This window comes from Mugil cephalus, chromosome 2 (genome assembly GCF_022458985.1).
Source record: "Mugil cephalus isolate CIBA_MC_2020 chromosome 2, CIBA_Mcephalus_1.1, whole genome shotgun sequence".
NCBI lineage: Eukaryota > Metazoa > Chordata > Actinopteri > Mugiliformes > Mugilidae > Mugil > Mugil cephalus.
Window position 1 is genome coordinate 30,781,496 of NC_061771.1, and position 16,904 is coordinate 30,798,399.

Genomic DNA, 16,904 nt, shown 5'->3' on the forward strand with positions numbered 1-16,904 from the left:
TTAAATTAAAAAGTATCACGAAGACAAAAACAACTGAGAATAGAACTCTACCAAGGCTGAACAGGCGCTAGTTTATCACCACGTCTCTGCAGAGTGTGCCCCTTTGTTGCAAAACTGGTCTTTGCACCTTTCGATGATTTACACATGAATGCTTTTGTTTCAAGAGTATTAAATAACGGCTGTACTTCTCACAATGATAAACTCAGAAGTAGGATGAGATAGAGATGAAATCAAACACTTTCAATGAAACATCATGTCAGTATTAGAACACGTTATCAGAAACATTCATTCATTTCGATGACTTTCCTCAATATGCTAATTCATATAACTAATAATAGTAAGCAACACTAACTGATATCGAGAAGAAGGAAAGGTAGGTTATATTCGGGCTAGGCTAACCAGTCTTGCTTTGTGGAATATAGATGTATTAAAATGCTATAACAGTAATACTTGGTAGAATTATGTTCCAAAGACATTTCCCTAACCGGCCTCTAGATGGTAGTATGGCTCCATGGTAGAAACATATGATTAAAATACTCAAATCTAACTTCTTCAAATTTTGAGCTAGAAAAATGAACAAAACTGTTTTTTGACACAAATCACAAGCTGGGTATCCAGAATCCAGTCCAGAATGATCATTTAGTCAGAGTGTGAATTAAGTCTGAAGATCAATAAGTTCATTCATTGATCTCAAAGCTTCATCATTAAATGAATCAGATAGTTTGATAGACAAGACAGATAATCAGAGGTGCAGAGTTTTTACCACCATGATTCAACTCAGGACTGAAGAATGGGTACACTTTGTCAGTGAAGGAGCAGCCAGTAAAGGAGTAAATAAGAGCTGCAGTATCTACATCATGAAAGGAGACCAGACCCTCCTCATAATCCACAAACACCCCCACGTTCTCAGGATGAGAGCGAAGAGAGAGAGTGACTCGAGTCTTATCAAGGGCTTTGTACTCATTTCCATTTCTCAACCATACAGTCCAGAAACCATTCTGAGGACTTGCTTTAATGTTTCCCTTTCTGTTGATTGACTTTCTGGCTACTCCTAGATCCCATTCAGTCTTTCCTTTAACCTGAACCTGAAAGTAAAATCTGCCTGAAGAGAAACTCTTCTTGCCTAAAACACATGGACATTTGGAAAATCTCTCTGGGTTGTCTGGAAGATTCTTCCTCACATCACTATGATTCACTTGTTTTCCATCATCAGACAGGATGAGTGCAGGATGTGCTGTATCAGGATCTAGAGTCACATCCGCTGCATACTGCTGGACTCTCTTCAGCTCAGCCTCAAACAGCTTCTTCATGTCTTTACTGAGTGTCTCCTCCAGCTGAATCACAGCTCTCACCACAGTCCCCTCATATGATGGTGGACGGACGCTGACCTCTGTCCAGTCCTTGGTGGGTAGAGCAGCTTTCAGGGAGGAGAAGCTTTGGAGGAGGTGGAGGTGGTCTTCAGAGCGTGAGAGCTGCTTTACCTCAGAGCTAATCTTCATCAGCTCAGAGACTTCCTGTTCCAGATGTTTGATGAAACCTTCAGCCTGTTTCTCTGTTGTTTTCTGTTTGTCTTCGATCTCCTTTATGAGCTGGTCCAGGCCTCTCTCAACAGACTCCTTCAGAGCAGTGAAGACCTGAACACCTTCTGCTGTCTCTCTGTCTGCAGCAACTTTACTCATCTTCACTGACTCTTTCATCTCCTCAATCTTCAGTCGTCTCTTCTGGATCATCTGCTGAATTTCATTCTCTGTCTTTCCTAGCTCTGCCTTCTTTCTTTTATATCCTTCTTTCAGAGGAACAACATCATGTGTCTTGTGGTCTAAAACAGGGCAGAGCATGCAGACACATGTCTGGTCGGTCTTACAGAACAGCTCCAGAGGTTTATCGTGCTTCCTACACATCCTGTCTTCCAGGTTGTCCACAGGGTGGATCAGCTGATGTGTTTTCAGACGTGACATTGTCAGGTGAGGCTCCAGGTGAGAGTCACAGTAGGAGAGCAGACACACCAGGCAGGACTTCAGGGCCTTCAGTTTGGTTCCAGTGCAGATGTCACAGGGAACTTCTCCTGGTTTGGCAGCTTGTTGCTCTGAGCTGCTGCTGCTGGCTTTCTGTTGAGATTCATGTCTGAACTCAGCAACTATGTCAGAGAGCAAAGTGTTAATCCTCAGCTGAGGTCTACTTTTGAAAATCTCTTTACACAGTGGGCACTTGTATAGAACAGTATTGTCCCAGTGTTGAGTGATGCAGTGTTTGCAGAAGTTGTGTCCACATGGTGTAGAGACTGGATCAGTGAACACAACCATACAGATGGAACAACGAAACTGATCTTCAGATCTCAGACGTCTGGCAGCAGACATGTCTCCACACTGACAACAAGAGAGAAAGAGAGAAAAACATTGTTTGAATAGAGATTTATTGATTATTGATGAGTTATTTAACTTATAAAAAAAACATTTCAGAGTGCACGGAAGTTTTGATGCTGGTTGTTGAAACTCAGTAAATATTATCAGCTGTACTCACCAGTATTTGAGTCAGATGTTGAGAAAGATCAGATGAACCCAGTTGAATTTTCTTGAATCAGAAGCAGAGACTTTTCTGGCCTGAAAAGATAACAAGAAAAAGAATAAAGGAAAAGATGATCATAATAAAACCTCAGCAAATAAAACGTAACAAAAGTGCTGCTTGCAAAGTGGCATTACTGTTTTTCTTTCCAAAAGTGGTGATGTGAGCAGAAAAGATTTGTTCACTCCATTGTCTTTCATTGTGCCTACAAGTCATTTTCACAACAATAACCTCAGCCACTTATGCTGCTACTGTGACAGTTATGACTCTAAAACACACTAACTGCGCTGGTCGTGTTATTTTGCCCATTTGACAGACGCAGCCCTCCACAGCCAGGAGAGAGCTACAGGAGAAAGGTGGAGCAGAAGCTGACGGAGAACAACATGAGAGACGTCTGGGAAGATGTGCGGACCATCATCACCATCACAGACTTCTTCAATAGGTTCAACCTGCCCCCCAGATACCACACTGCCATCAGCAACCAGAGGAGCCTGGTTGAGAGACTGTGCCTTTCTAAGTGCAGGACTAACAGACTCTGAAACACCTTTGTTCCTCATGCCATCAGGATTTACTGCTCCTCACTTGGGGGGAGGAGGAAATAGGCCAGAGAGGACAGAAGGGAAGGAGTAGTAGTAGTCATCCACCAACTATGCAATATTTTTTATTTGTAATTTAATCTAAAGAGTTTATTGTTTATTGTACGTTGTATATTTCTCTTATTTCTCCTTTTGTATATAGCTACTCGAAATACAATTTCCCTGAGGGAGTCACCCCAAAGGGATCAATAAAGTTGAGTCTAAGTCTGATATTCATCAAACTAAACAGGACCCCAGAGGAAGCAAAGGTGTTGCTGGTGAGAAATATTGACGAACTCAAGAAGTACTGATACCAAAAGAATTAAGGTAACATGTGACTCTCTATATATCCACCATGCATAATACACCTATCACAGAGACTACACCAAGAAACAATGATATAGACATACTACAAAGAATCCTCTATCATAAACAAATCGAATTGGAAACTTTTGAATACAAGGAGCACAACACAACAGATCTTAATACAGACATAGATACTGATAATAACTTATTATTTCACATAACGACAGTAGGAAAACAACATTAATTCAGTGGGTAAACTGTCAATAATACAGTTAAATAGCAGAAGTATGTGTAAAAATTTACATAATATCAACAAGTATCTGAAACTATTCACTCATCCCTTTAGTATCATTCAGTTTAGTTTGACTGAATGCTAGAACAGGAGAACAGGAAGTAAATCCAAGTTCAGTGACACATATAGATATTTGTTAGCATCCCTGCTAATAAACCACTACCCCTAACACCAACCAATGAGGATGATGGTCTGCACCAGAGTATTTTATTTTGTCCTTCTAGTGTTGTAGAAAACAACAGATAAAACTATGGAAGTGTCAGAAATGACCGTGTGTGTTCAGATTCATAGCTAAGCTAACAAATGCTAACATTGTCATTGCTGTCGTTTGTCAGTTCCCCTCAACATCCCTCATCCCTCTACATCATTGACAGTTAGTTTACTATTTTTGATAGCTAACTGGACGGCTAATGTTTTTCTTAATTACCATCCTGTTGACGTTTTACTGGTTGGGATCATACTTGGGACAAACTAAAACAATAAAATACACTTCAAATAAATTATGACTTCAGTGATGATTTCTGTAATTTAAAGTAGTTATTTTTAGTTCTTTGTAGATATATTGAGCTTCTAAAGAAACATGCTGTTCTAAGCTTAAATTTAATCACATTTGAGTTAATCTGACAGAGTCAGTATGAAGTGGAAAGAGTGGAACTTCCTGTTGGACTGAAGCTCTAAGTTTTGATGCTGGTTGTTGAAACACAGTAAATATTATCAGCTGTACTCACCAGTATTTGAGTCAGATGTTGAGAAAGAACAGATGAACTCAGTTGAATTTTCTTCAAACATAAACACAGAGATTTGTCTGGACTGCAGCTCTGCCGTCGCTCTGACAATATTTGACTTTCATTTCAGGAAAATGACGTTTGATCTCGTCTTTACACTTTGACTCCTCACGTAGTTTGTTTCCTGCTTCAGTATCAGATGGGATCAGTTTAAAATGCATTGTCATTATTACTCATTTTATTTCCTGGTATGATTTTATTGCAGCTCATAAAAAGACTATAAATGTGTTTGTTTTTCGGTCCTTACCAGCTCCACGTGTGACCGCTTGTGACTCAAAATAATGATTCAAGGAGAATTAGCTTCCTAATTATTTTCGCCTCTTACCCGTTCTGTGCTCTTTCCTTTTCTGTTATTTTCTGAAATTTTCCGAGTTATTAAGTGAGTTAACATCGGGTGTGGTTCATGACTCTTTAAAGAGGTGTTGAGTAAAATCACAACCTTTGTTCCACCAGTTATAACCATTTTCCCATTGTAGTAGACCCATGCATGAAATTCTTTTATTGTTTCCAGCTGTGTTATGGAGCTGTGTGACTACCATTTTTGGATGTATGTAAAATTATTTTTAACTCAACATCTAATCCATCAATCTGAAAATTTATTGTGCAAACTGCAAAAACTTTGAAAACAACAACAAAAGAGAACACAACAGAACATATGACCTGTAAACAAAGGCTATATGTGATATGCGGTGTACATGTGTGTGTTTTAGAAGAAATCATTATTAGCCCGTACTTCGCTGGCTTCCTGGGAATGTACTGTCTGAAATTTGAGGAGCCTCTGAAGGTACCAATTGCTCATCAACATCAACAGATGCTGTCTGGACAGAACATGAGTGGAACAGTAAGAGGACAGTAAAGAACAATTAAATCTTATCCATCCATCTCATCCCGAGATGTTGCACTACATTCAGGTATGAAAGCAAATCTTGTTGTTTGTGGTATCAAGCCTTTGGTGCCTACAGAGAGACTGCAGCCAGTGAGCTACAATATCTGATAATTGACATTTATAGCAACACATACCAGAATAATTATGTGACGATCAGGAAATAAACTTTCCTCATTTCTATTTGACTAAATTTTACTTATGTTCCTCAACACAAAATAAAACATGTTGGTTTTAACAAGCAGGTTTTAACAGTAAACCCTCCACAGTCAGAGATCTGCTACGGGCCAGGGTTTCACCATTGAGGGCAGTCGACAATAGACATGGAGACTCCATGGCATCTTTGCATGAGGGTCATGGGGCATGGCTCTACTAGAAGGCCCTGCTGTGCAGGCCAGGATTAATCGCTTTTATAAGTTTTCCTGTGTCAAAAATGTTGTCGAGCATAAGTTAATAATTAATATTCATCTCTCATCTCATACATTCATCTCTCTCCCCAGTGAAATGTCCACCGTGTTCATGTGATGAACACAATTTCCTTTGCAGACACATTTTGTGATGTAGCTGTGTGTAAAAAGTTTGTCTCTCATTGTATTGAAGATCAGGGCCCCAGAGCAATTCTCATTGGCTGATTAAAGCAATTCATGTTTCATTGCATGGAGACTTGAGTTGACTACCAGGTTAGTGTGTGATTTATGACTTTACCATTTGGGCAGAAGTTGGAGATAAAAGGGTTCGGACCTCATTAACCAGAGGATTCAATAATTTATTAAGGGGGAAAAGACAAAATGAGGCCATTCAACCAGGAGTGGTTTAAGAGGAAAACTTGGCCTGAACAGAGGAATCAAGGCTGCAAGTTAAAATACAAAGGGCTGCTAGAGGCCAACTTCAGTGGAAACAACACCCACTCAATGTGGCAAGGCATCCAAAACATTACATTACAAGGAGCATGATCACCACCCTACTCTATTGACACCTCTATGCTAGACCCACTCAACACCCTTTGTTGCGTGCTTTGAAGAGGACAGCAGATAGGCAGAGGGCACCCTGTCAACACCTTCAGCACACTCACTCACTCTTCAGCAATACCAGGTACTATGAGTTCTGCAGGGCATAGACACCAGGAGACCACGAGGACCAGATGGAGAACCAGGGGGGGTGTTGAAATCATGTGGCCATCAGCTTACTGTAGTATTCACTCTGAGCTGTTGACTTCAGCTCCACTCGACTGTTCAACAAACTGCACAAATTACAGCTCGGAACCCCCCTCTGTCAGTGGATCATGGTCTTCCAACTACAAAGACCTCAGCGTGTTTGGATGTGCACCTCCATCATCGTCCTCGACACCGGAGTGCTGCAGACCTGCCCTTTTAATTTAATATCTTTGCAATCTCAGCTGTACCAGTATTGTAGTATTAAAGCATATGTGTACAGAGTGTGAATAAAGAGTGAAGATCAACAAGTTCATTCATTGATCTCAAAGCTTTATCATTAAATGGATCAGACAGTTTGATTGACAGGACAGATGATCAGAGGTGCAGAGTTTTTACCACCATCATTAAAACAGGGACTGAAGAATGGGTAAAGTTTGTCATTGAAGGAGCAGCCAGTAAAGGAGTAGATAAGAGCTGCAGTATCTACGTCATGAAAGGAGACCAGACCCTCCTCATAATCCAAAAACACCCCCACCTTCTCAGGACGAGAACCAAGAGAGAGACGCACTGAAGGACCAGCAAGAGCGAAGTATACATCAGAATCAGTATGAGAATCAGACTCAGACTCAGACTCGGAATCAGAATCATTTACCAAACCTACTGTCCAGCAACCATCCTCAGGAATCAGGCTGATGTCTCCCTTCCTGTTGATTGACTCTCTGGCCACTCCTAACATCCATTTAGTCTTTCCTTTAACCTGAACCTGAAAGTAAAATCTACTTGAACAGAAACTGTTGTTTCCGAAAACACATGCACATTCAGAAAATCTCTCTGGGTTGTCTGGAAGATTCTTCCTCACATCACTATCATGAACTTGTTTTCCATCATCAGACAGGATGAGTTCAGGATGTGCTGTATCAGGATCTAGAGTCACATCCACTGCATACTGCTGGACCCTCTTCAGCTCAGCCTCAGAAAGAAGCTTCTTGACGTCTTTCCTGAGTTTCTCCTCCAGCCGAGTCACAGCTCTCACCACAGTCCCCTCATATGATGGTGGACGGACGTTGACCTCTGTCCAGTCCTTGGTGGGTGGAGCAGCTTTCAGGGAGGAGTAGCTTTGGAGGAGGTGGAGGTGGTCTTCAGAGCATGAGAGCTGCTTTACCTCAGAGCTCCTCTTCATCAGCTGAAAGATTTCTTGTTCCAGATCTTTGATCAAACCTTCAGCCTGTTTCTCTGTTGTTTTCTGTTTGTCTTCGATCTCCTTTATGAGCTGGTCCAGGCCTCTCTCAACAGACTCCTTCAGAGCACTGAAGACCTGAACACCTTCTGCTTTCTCTCTGTCTGCAGCATCTTTACTCATCTTCACGACTCTTTCATCTTCTCAATCTTCAGTCGTCTCTTCTGGATCATCTGTTGAATTTCATCCTCTGTCTTCCCCAGCTCTGCCTTCTTTCCTTCATATTCTTCTTTCAGAGGAACAAACTCATGTGTCTTGTGGTCTAAAACAGGGCAAAGCAGGCAGACACATGTCTGGTCGGTCTTACAGAACAGCTCCAGAGGTTTATCATGCTTCCTACACATCCTGTCTTCCAGGTTGTCCACAGGGTGGATCAGCTGATGTGTTTTCAGGCCTGACATTGTCAGATGAGGCTCCAGGTGAGAGTCACAGTAGGAGAGCAGACACACCAGGCAGGACTTCAGGGCCTTAAGTTTGGTTCCAGTGCAGATGTCACAGGGAACTTCTCCTGGTTTGGCAGCTTGTTGCTCTGAGCTGCTGCTGCTGGTTTTCTGTTGAGCTTCATGTCTGAACTCAGCAACAATCTCACAGATGAAAGTGTTGATCCTCGGCTGAGGTCTAGTGTAGAACATCTCTTTACACATTGGACACTGGAACGTGCCGTTATGATCCCAGTGTTGAGTGATGCAGTGTTTGCAGAAGTTGTGTCCACATGATGTAGAGACTGGATAATTGAACACATCCAGACAGATGGAGCACAGAAACTGATCTTCAGATCTCAGACATCTGGCAGCAGACATGTCTCCACACTGACAACAAGAGAGAGAGAAAAACACAGTTTAAGTAGAGATTTATTGAATATTGATTTGTTATTGAACTTCTAAAGAAACATGCTGAGTCAGTGTGAAGTGGAAAGAGTGGAACTTCCTGTTGGACTGAAGCTCTAAGTTTTGATGCTCGTTGTTGAAACACAGTAAATATTATCAGCTGTACTCACCAGTATTTGAGTCAGATGTTGAGAAATAACAGATGAGCTCAGATGAATTTTCTTCAGATAGAAACACAGTGATTTGTCTGGACTGCAGCTCTGCAGTTGTTCAAAGTTTCACTTCAGTAAAGTGACGTTGAATCTGGTCTTTACAGTTTAGCTCCTCCTCTGACTGCAGCTCTGTTTGTCAGAGTTTGTTTCCTCCTTTAAGTTCAGATGTGATCAGTTTAAAATGCACTGAGATTATTACGTATTTTATTACCAGGTGTGACTTTATTGCAGATCATAAAAAGACTGTAAATGTGTGTTTCGGTCCTTATGAGCACCCCCAGAGTTCAAACTCTTCTGATAGTTGTTGTTTTTTTCTGACCTCTGCTGGACACAGAGAAGATGACAACTTCTCAGTAAATTTTCAACCTTTACTACAACGTGGAGAATGTTAGCGTGAAGTGCATTAATGGCAATTCCAAATGTTTCCCTTTGTTTTAGTATAAAGATATGAAAAGCTATAGATTGATATATTTGTAATATATTTATCCTCATCCTATATTATCTTTGTTATACAAAGTATTTAAATTTAATTTGGATGGAATAATAAAGTGGGTGTCTGTGTAGTTCTAGGTTTCAGTGTTGTGTTATGTCAAATATCTTACTAAAACTGTGTGAACCTTAGGCAAAATTATTGGCAAAATTTTACTTAACATCAGCAATGTAACTTTTGCTCTGTGCAGATTCATTACACTGAACACTCTGCCGTGACACTTTTGGCCCACGAGCCGCATGTTTGAGACGTGTGCTCTATAACTAAACAATGTCGCATGTCTGCACACAACAATTATTTATGAGTCTCAGTTTATTTATTTTCTAAGTGGTGGATTGGACCTTCTGTGAGTTTAGTCATATTGGTGCTGGGAACTGCACAAGTGCATGCTAATGGTTATGCTAAAGTAGATGCTAATTGAGATGCTAAAGGCTAGCACATTTGCCCCATTTTCCAAGAGTTTGGCTAGATTTCCATTAAGGTTTCACTCTAAGTGTGTGTTAGCAACTGTTAGTGGGTCAATTATTAAATCAGACTCGACTTTCTGACCGATAGCAGCATTAGTTCTTCTCACATATTTTAACTTTTCTGATGATTCCTTTACAATAGTTTGTCATATCTATCAAACTGAACACGAGTGTGTGTAAGTGGCATTAAATCCCCCTCCCTCAGCAGTCCTGTTGGTGTCCCGCAGGGTTCGATCCTTGGGCCATTATTATTTTCACTGTACATAAAGATGCCCAGGTGTTTTGTCCTCATCTCAACCTTCAAATGTGCAGTAATTTTTACCCACAGTTAAAACCACTGATCAAACTCACAAATGCTCTAAAAAAGGTACAAGACTGGCTTGATTCACATTTCATCAGTGACATCTATATTTATGCTGTATATATTTTCATTCCATCTATGGTTGTGTATGGTGATGTGCATGTGTGCCGTGTCATGTTTTAGTCAACTTTGCATTTAATATATATATAATTCTCCTTTAATAAATCTCGTTTACATTTTTGTTTAGCTGCTGCAGCGTAGGCCTTTGAGGAATGTGATTTCAATCCAAAAAAATCAAGGCTGTGAACGTGTGTGAAGTCTGATCAGTATTTCTATCCTCTAAAGTTTTTTATTTATTACTCGTGTTGTATCTGTTGCAATGTCTCTGCACTACGAATGGAAATTAAGGTCAAGGTCATGTATTTGTACCAAGTGTTCACACAGAATAAATAAATAAATAATAATAAAATCAGGTAACTTTGAAAATTTCAAAAATGTTTTTAGGAGCAGGTTTTGGAATCAAAGTTTAATGGTTATAATGTAACTAATCAATCATTCATCAATCAGTCACACTAACAGATGAATCAGAAATAAAAACTGAGCAGTTAAACAACTTTGACTTTAATTTTTCTTTTTAATATTGAAATAATGACAATGTCCACTTTATTAGGTACACCTGTACAACACTGCTGCTCTGCCACAAAGTAGACTCCCCCCCATCTCGTCCGTGCCCCCATAGTTCCCAATATTCTGACCCCCAGTAATAGAACATCAGGTTCCTTGCAGAAGCCGGTGGTCAGGTGTACCTAATAAAGTGGCCTCCGGGTCTGAGGCCCAGAGAAAGTCCAGGCTCCTGAACAAAGAGTGAAAACTGAGACAAAAAGAAAGGGTTATCAAAGATCTCCTCCGTCGTTTTAATCGTTGCCTCCAGCCACTTATCGCTCACTTCTTACATTTATGTATAAATATATACAGTTTATAGATTATTCTGGGATGGTGGATGAACGCCTCCTCGTTGTGCCGACGTCACGCCTCCCAGTGCAGCACATGGCCGCGTCTAAGCATGTGCTTCATGTGAGGCGTGTTCTTGTGAGGAGATAAGATAAGGGTTAGTTAAATCAGATGAAGGGCCGGGGTTTCTGATGGGTGGGTGGGCTTACCGTCCTATCGCTGCTCTAGCTTCACACACATTTACAAACCGCTCAGAGTCCCTCTCTGCTTTTCTTTCCTGTCTGTGGAGCATGGAAACGCTGAGGCTGCTCGCAGCTCGGCCTCAGCAGCAGCCTCCGGACGAGGTGGTGACCGGCTTGCTGTGGATCTTGACGTTGGACTTCTCAGAGGAGCCGGCCGTGGCCCCGGGGCCCATCCTCTTCTTGATCTCGGCCGCCATGGTCATGAAGGCTTGCTCCACGTTGGTGGCGCTCTTGGCGCTGGTCTCCAGGAAGGGGATCCCCAAGTTATCGGCGAACTCCTGTTGAAGAGACGAGAGTTAAAGAAGTTGAACTCATAAAGGTTTACTTAGAAACTGACTTATTTCACACAGGATGTTGAAAAAGGGAAACAATAACATCAATAGCAGCTCTTCTTGGTCTACCAGCTAACTAATAGTAGCTCACCCTAGCTTCCATGTAAACTAACAGTATCTCTTTCTAGCCTCCCAGCTAACTAATAGTAGCTCATCCTAGCCTCACGGCTAACTAAAAGTAGCTCTTCCTAGCCTCCCTGTTAACTAATAGAAGCTCTTCCTAGCATCCCTGGTAACTAATTATAGCGCTTCCTAGCCTCCCAGCTAATAGTAGCTCATCCCAGCCTCCCAGCTAACTAACAGTAGCTCTTCCTAGCCTCCCAGCTAATAGTAACTCTTCCTAGCCTCCCAGCTAACTAATAGTAGCTCTTCCTAGCCTCCCAGCTAACTAACAGTAGCTCTTCCTAGCCTCCCTGTAAATTAACAGTAGCTCTTCCTAGCCTCCCAGCGAATAGTAACTCTTACTAGCCTTCCTGTTAACTAATAGTAACTCTTCCTAGCATCCCAGCTAACTAACAGTAGCTCTTCCTCTTCCCTTCATTGTAGTTTTCTAATGTTAGTTTGTATCCAGACCTTCATATTCTGCACAATGACACTGACAAGTTGCTAATGCTAGCAGGTTCGCATTCACGTCACATTTAAAAACAATTATCTTAATCTTCATACTCTTCCCCTGGTCTCATTTCAACTCTCTGAACATGTTTAGCGGTCAGGTGTTAGCGTGGTGCCCACTGACCTTTGCTGTGGTGTAATCCACAACCTTCTTCGTTGTGAGGTCACACTTGTTGCCTACTAGCAGCTTGTTGACGTTCTCGCTGGCGTAGCGGTCGATCTCCTGTAGCCACTGTTTGACATTGTTGAAGGACTCCTGAGGACGGGAGACAGAAACACCATCAACACCGACTTTAATCACACAAAAGACCCATGGTGTCCACAAGATGGCCGACAGAAAGCTTAGAAGAAAAGAACTACAACAAGAAAATAAACACCTTAAACACCCATAAAGTCCTGAGTCTTCTCTGATAATTACAGGTGTGGATAGTGTGGCCTCTAGGGGGCGCTGCGGAGCAACACAGGCTTGTGGCTGATAAATATAAGGGTTTTAAAACATTTGCTTTAAATGTATGGCTCTTTTATATCTCTTTAATATCTCAGCAGTTTGTGAGATTTAATTTTAATAAAAACAAAGATTAAAAATAAGAGAAATACCAGAGTACTGTACATGTCTACAGCCTGAATTCAACCAATCTGCTGATTTATAATTTTCCTTTGTTTTTTAGGTCTGTCTTAAAGAAAGGTGACTGGAGCTCTACAGTTTCTTGAATCCAGGAATGGATCAGCGTTCATATAAAAACCGTGCTACTCTGTTGTTGTTTTTTTTTATTAGTTTATCTTTAGTTTCTTTACAGACAGAGGTAAAGGAATGAAGGAGGATCAAAGGAAGAAAGGAAGGAAAAAATGAAGTTTGAATGTTGCTCTGACCTGATCCGTCACGTCGTAAACTACTATGATGCCGTGGGCTCCTCTGTAGTAACTGGATGTGATGGTGCGGAAGCGTTCCTGACCGGCGGTATCCCACTGAGGAGGCAAAACATCAACATTATCAACAGTAAAACACTTTACATCCAGTCTGTGTGTAAATTAGCAGCAGCGCCACCATGTGGTCAGTAGAATATTGTATCAGCTGATGTCTCTGATGGATCTCTACCTACAACTGGACCAGAACCAGGAACATGGTGGTTGTTGACTTGGAGACATGATCCAGATTTAGGAACAAGACGGAAACAAGTTAAGATCTTTAATGTAGAGATAAAGACAGAAGGACAGATGAAAGGAAGGAAGGGAGGATGGAAAGAGGAAGGAAAGGTTGGAAGGATGGAAAGAAAGATGAAAGGAACAAGAAATGAAGGAGAGAGGGAGAAAGGAAGGAGGGAAGCTTCTATCCTCATAGGAACCAGATCACTGATGAGGGAAGGAAGGAAGGAGGGGGAAGGAAGGATGGAACGAACAGAAAAGGAAATAGGGAGGAAAGAATAAAGGAAGGAGCGAGGGAGGAAAGAGGAACTAAACGTTGGAGAAAGGAAAGAAGAAAGAAAGTAAAGAGGAAGGAAGGAAACAAAGATGAAAGGAAGGAGAAATGAAGATAGGAGATAGGAATGAAGGAAGGAAGGAAGGAAGGAAGGAAGGAAGGAAGGAAGGAAGGAAGGAAGGATGAAAGATGGAAAAAGGAAGGAAAGGTTGGAAGGAAGAAAAGAAGAAATTAAAGAGGAAAGGAAGAAGAAATTAAGGAAAGAAGAAATTAAGCTTCTATCTTCACTTTTCCTTCATTTCTCAGAGGAACCAGGTCACTGATGAAGGAAGGAAAAGGAAATAGGAAGGACAGAAGAAAGGAGGGAAGGAAGGAAGCTTCCGCCCTCACATCACTGCTGAGCTGCTTGTTGTGTGCGTCATGACTTGTGGAGATGAGACGCATTTTGGAACAAGCTGTGAAGTCTCCTCCTCCTCCTACTGAACCATCTCCTGAGTTTAGGTTTGTTTCTGCTTTAGTTTCATTAGCAGCTCCAGTGTTCACACCTGGACTCTAGAGACCAGATCACGGTTCACACCTGGACTCTGATCTGGACTCTAGAGACCAGATCAGGATGGACGTTAATGTGAGGTCTGAATGAGGCTTATCAGTGAACTCCTTACAATCTGTAGCTTTATGGTCTTCCCGTCCAGCTCAATGGTCCTGATCTTGAAGTCCACGCCGATGGTGCTGATATAGCTCTCTGTGTACGTGTCATCCTGGGATCAAAGACACACACACAGGACGTCAGGCTACTGAGTGCCACGCTGCTGATGGTGAGAAGGACATTAAACAAAACCTACCGCGAACCGGAGGAGGAGACAAGACTTTCCAACGCCAGAGTCACCAATCAGGAGCAGCTTGAATAAATAGTCACTGTGAAGACACAAAGCATTGCAGTCACGGTACATCCCACAATAAAAAAATAAATAAATAAACCAAGTTGACAGTCCACTTGGATAAAACATCATCATCGTCATCATCATGGTCGGAAAGTGCGAAAATTACATAGATGACTGAAATTTTTCAGTGAAAGCAACACTGAGACCCAGGACTAAGCAGCAGACAGTGACAAACCCAAATTATGCTAAATTTCTTAAGAAATTACATTTTTTATTAAAAGGGCAGGTTGTTAAATGTAAGCTTTCACCCAGTTTACTTGCTATTTTTGAACTAAAACAAATAGAAAAAGTTTGGTGTTGTTGTTACTTATAGGTTATTATTCTGTCATCTTAGTGGTCCGGCCCACTTCAGATCAGATTGGACTGGATGTGTCCCCAAACTAAAATGACTCCTCATTTAGGACAAAACTAGACCAGAACAACTGATAATCAGCCGGTGTGAACATTAAAAGATTAATTAGACCCATAAAACCACGATCAGCTGATGAAATAACACGTCTGTCTGACCGGTTATTTATCAACAGTATTTAATCTGTCATGATTTCAGAGGATTCGTCGATTAAATGTCGATTCTTTGTCATATTTTCGACGGTGGATCGACCAAACCGGATCAGTGTGAGGACTTTGAAGGCGTTTATGGAGGAAATAACTCTTAAACAAACGCTGATGTGAAGTAACGCTGATATTAGCCAACCACCACCGACCAACTCCCTGTCAGCTGCGGATAAACGGAACCGAGCCGTCGGTGACTTCGGCCCGGATCGGTTCGAGTGTTTCGCTTCGCTTCGTGAACCCCTGTCCGAGCTGTCACCACAACCGAGCCTCCGTGTAAACAACTAAATCCTCAATACGTAGCAGCTCATAGTTAGTTAGGTTAGGCTATCCTAGCCTAACCTAGCCTAGCCGCCTAGCCTAGCCTAGCCTAGCCTAGCCGCCTAGCCTAGCTTTCACCGGCTGAGCTGACAGCTTCAACCCCGGAGCTGTCAGAAACGGCACCAAACCCGCCACTTACTACTCGGGATTCATCGTTGACTACAGGGTACAAAGTTTCGTCGCCGTGAATGCAGCTGGAGCTGGTTGCAGATGAATCCTGGACCGGCCTCGTAGTGAAGAAAATTCGCCGTTTTTTTGTGAAGAAGAAACTGGCTAAACGGGTTGTCGCAGCCTGAACAGCATAATCGAATCAAATATGGCTGCCTCTCTGACGACCTACCCGGAAATACCAGGCGATAGGAATCATGGGTAGTGTAGTGGTATGACGATGGGCGTTTACACAGAGTCTGAGGAAGAAAGAGTCATTTTCATTTAGTAAAAATTCTATATTTTACATTTGTTGATATTAAATTTTACTTTAGAAACTAAATTATAAACTTAAAATACTATACTAAATATTTGTCATAACTGCTGATCAGTGGTTTACAGCAGCTTGGAGGAATTTGATCCCATTCTTCAGAACACAACCAATTCAGTTGTAAGATGTTGGTGGGTTTCCTCACATGAATGATGCTTCCGGTCCTTCCACAACATTTCTTTTGGATTGAGGGCAGGACTTTAACTTGGCTGTTCCTAAACATTCATCTTGTTCTTCTTTAACCGTTCTCTTTGAGAACCTACCACTTTGACTCTGAAATTACCTTGTAATCCCAAGGGTGCACCAATATTTGCATCTCACACAGATGTAATATTGGCTCATTTTCCTGAATAAATGAACAAGTATAATGTTTCTGCGTTATATTGGGTTGCTTCCAGCACTTGTTCTGAGTCAACATTATGTTGAAATGTAGAAAATTCTGAACGAAGTAAAAACTATATCCAGTATATGTGTGTGTGTTCTGTAGTCAGCACAGAAACTAATACAACGAGGGGGTTAAGAAATCAGAAGGTATTTAAAAGCATGCAGTGTCTGGGTCAGACTAATGTGGCGAAATAAACTGAGGCTGCAGCTGCAAAATCGCAATCTCCCCTGAGTTTCGACTATAGAGTGTAAGCAAACCTCGTTCAGATTTATTTTTAGGGAGTTTGCAACCAATTTGTTAGAAAGGTGTATGCAGTAGTACCATTGCTACTGCTTATCCAAACACAACACATGTAATGTAACTAATCAAACTTGTTCGCCCTTTATTTCTGAGAGCTGTCACCTTTGCTCTAAACATATAAGTCTGGATTTAAAACACATTTAACTGGACTTTAAACGTGTTACTGAGTGAAAGATGAATACTGCATACTTCTTTAGAAGAGAGAGAAAAGGTAAGGAGGTGGTGCAGTGATCAACAAACAGGGACCTCTATCTTTCTCTAAAGTTTGTCCTACAAAATTCT

The 16,904-nt window shown here is 41.5% G+C and overlaps 2 protein-coding genes and 1 pseudogene across 2 annotated transcripts; all 3 read right to left on the bottom strand.

The window, feature by feature from the left end:
* Positions 1–55: 55 nt before the first annotated feature.
* On the bottom strand, positions 56–4,625 carry LOC125004051 (zinc finger protein RFP-like). Its single transcript, XM_047578402.1, has 3 exons — positions 4,464–4,625; positions 2,521–2,600; positions 56–2,366 (listed from the first exon to the last, which is right to left on the bottom strand). Exon 3 carries the CDS (start codon positions 2,355–2,357, stop codon positions 714–716), a length of 1,644 nt encoding a protein of 547 aa, XP_047434358.1. The 5' UTR covers positions 2,358–2,366; positions 2,521–2,600; positions 4,464–4,625; the 3' UTR covers positions 56–713.
* Positions 4,626–6,870: 2,245 nt separating this feature from the next.
* On the bottom strand, positions 6,871–9,302 carry LOC125004046 (annotated as a pseudogene).
* Positions 9,303–10,598: 1,296 nt separating this feature from the next.
* Positions 10,599–15,788, bottom strand: LOC125004079 (ras-related protein ORAB-1). Its single transcript, XM_047578433.1, has 6 exons — positions 15,599–15,788; positions 14,488–14,560; positions 14,308–14,403; positions 13,099–13,194; positions 12,353–12,484; positions 10,599–11,562 (listed from the first exon to the last, which is right to left on the bottom strand). The coding sequence occupies exons 1-6, from the start codon at positions 15,610–15,612 to the stop codon at positions 11,365–11,367; spliced, it is 609 nt and encodes a 202-aa protein (XP_047434389.1). The 5' UTR covers positions 15,613–15,788; the 3' UTR covers positions 10,599–11,364.
* Between the last annotated feature and the right edge of the window lie 1,116 nt (positions 15,789–16,904).

What these genes read in the sequence shown, in the direction of transcription:
- LOC125004051 (XM_047578402.1), bottom strand. Translation starts at nt 2,357, where the DNA reads ATGTCTGCTGCCAGACGTCTGAGATCTGAAGATCAGTTTCGTTGTTCC.
- LOC125004079 (XM_047578433.1), bottom strand. An exon ending in AGACCATAAAGCTACAGATT is followed by an intron (nt 13,195 to 14,307) that starts GTAAGGAGTTCA and finishes TTGCCTCCTCAG; the next exon opens with TGGGATACCGCCGGTCAGGA. An exon ending in TTTACGACGTGACGGATCAG is followed by an intron (nt 12,485 to 13,098) that starts GTCAGAGCAACA and finishes TCCCGTCCTCAG; the next exon opens with GAGTCCTTCAACAATGTCAA.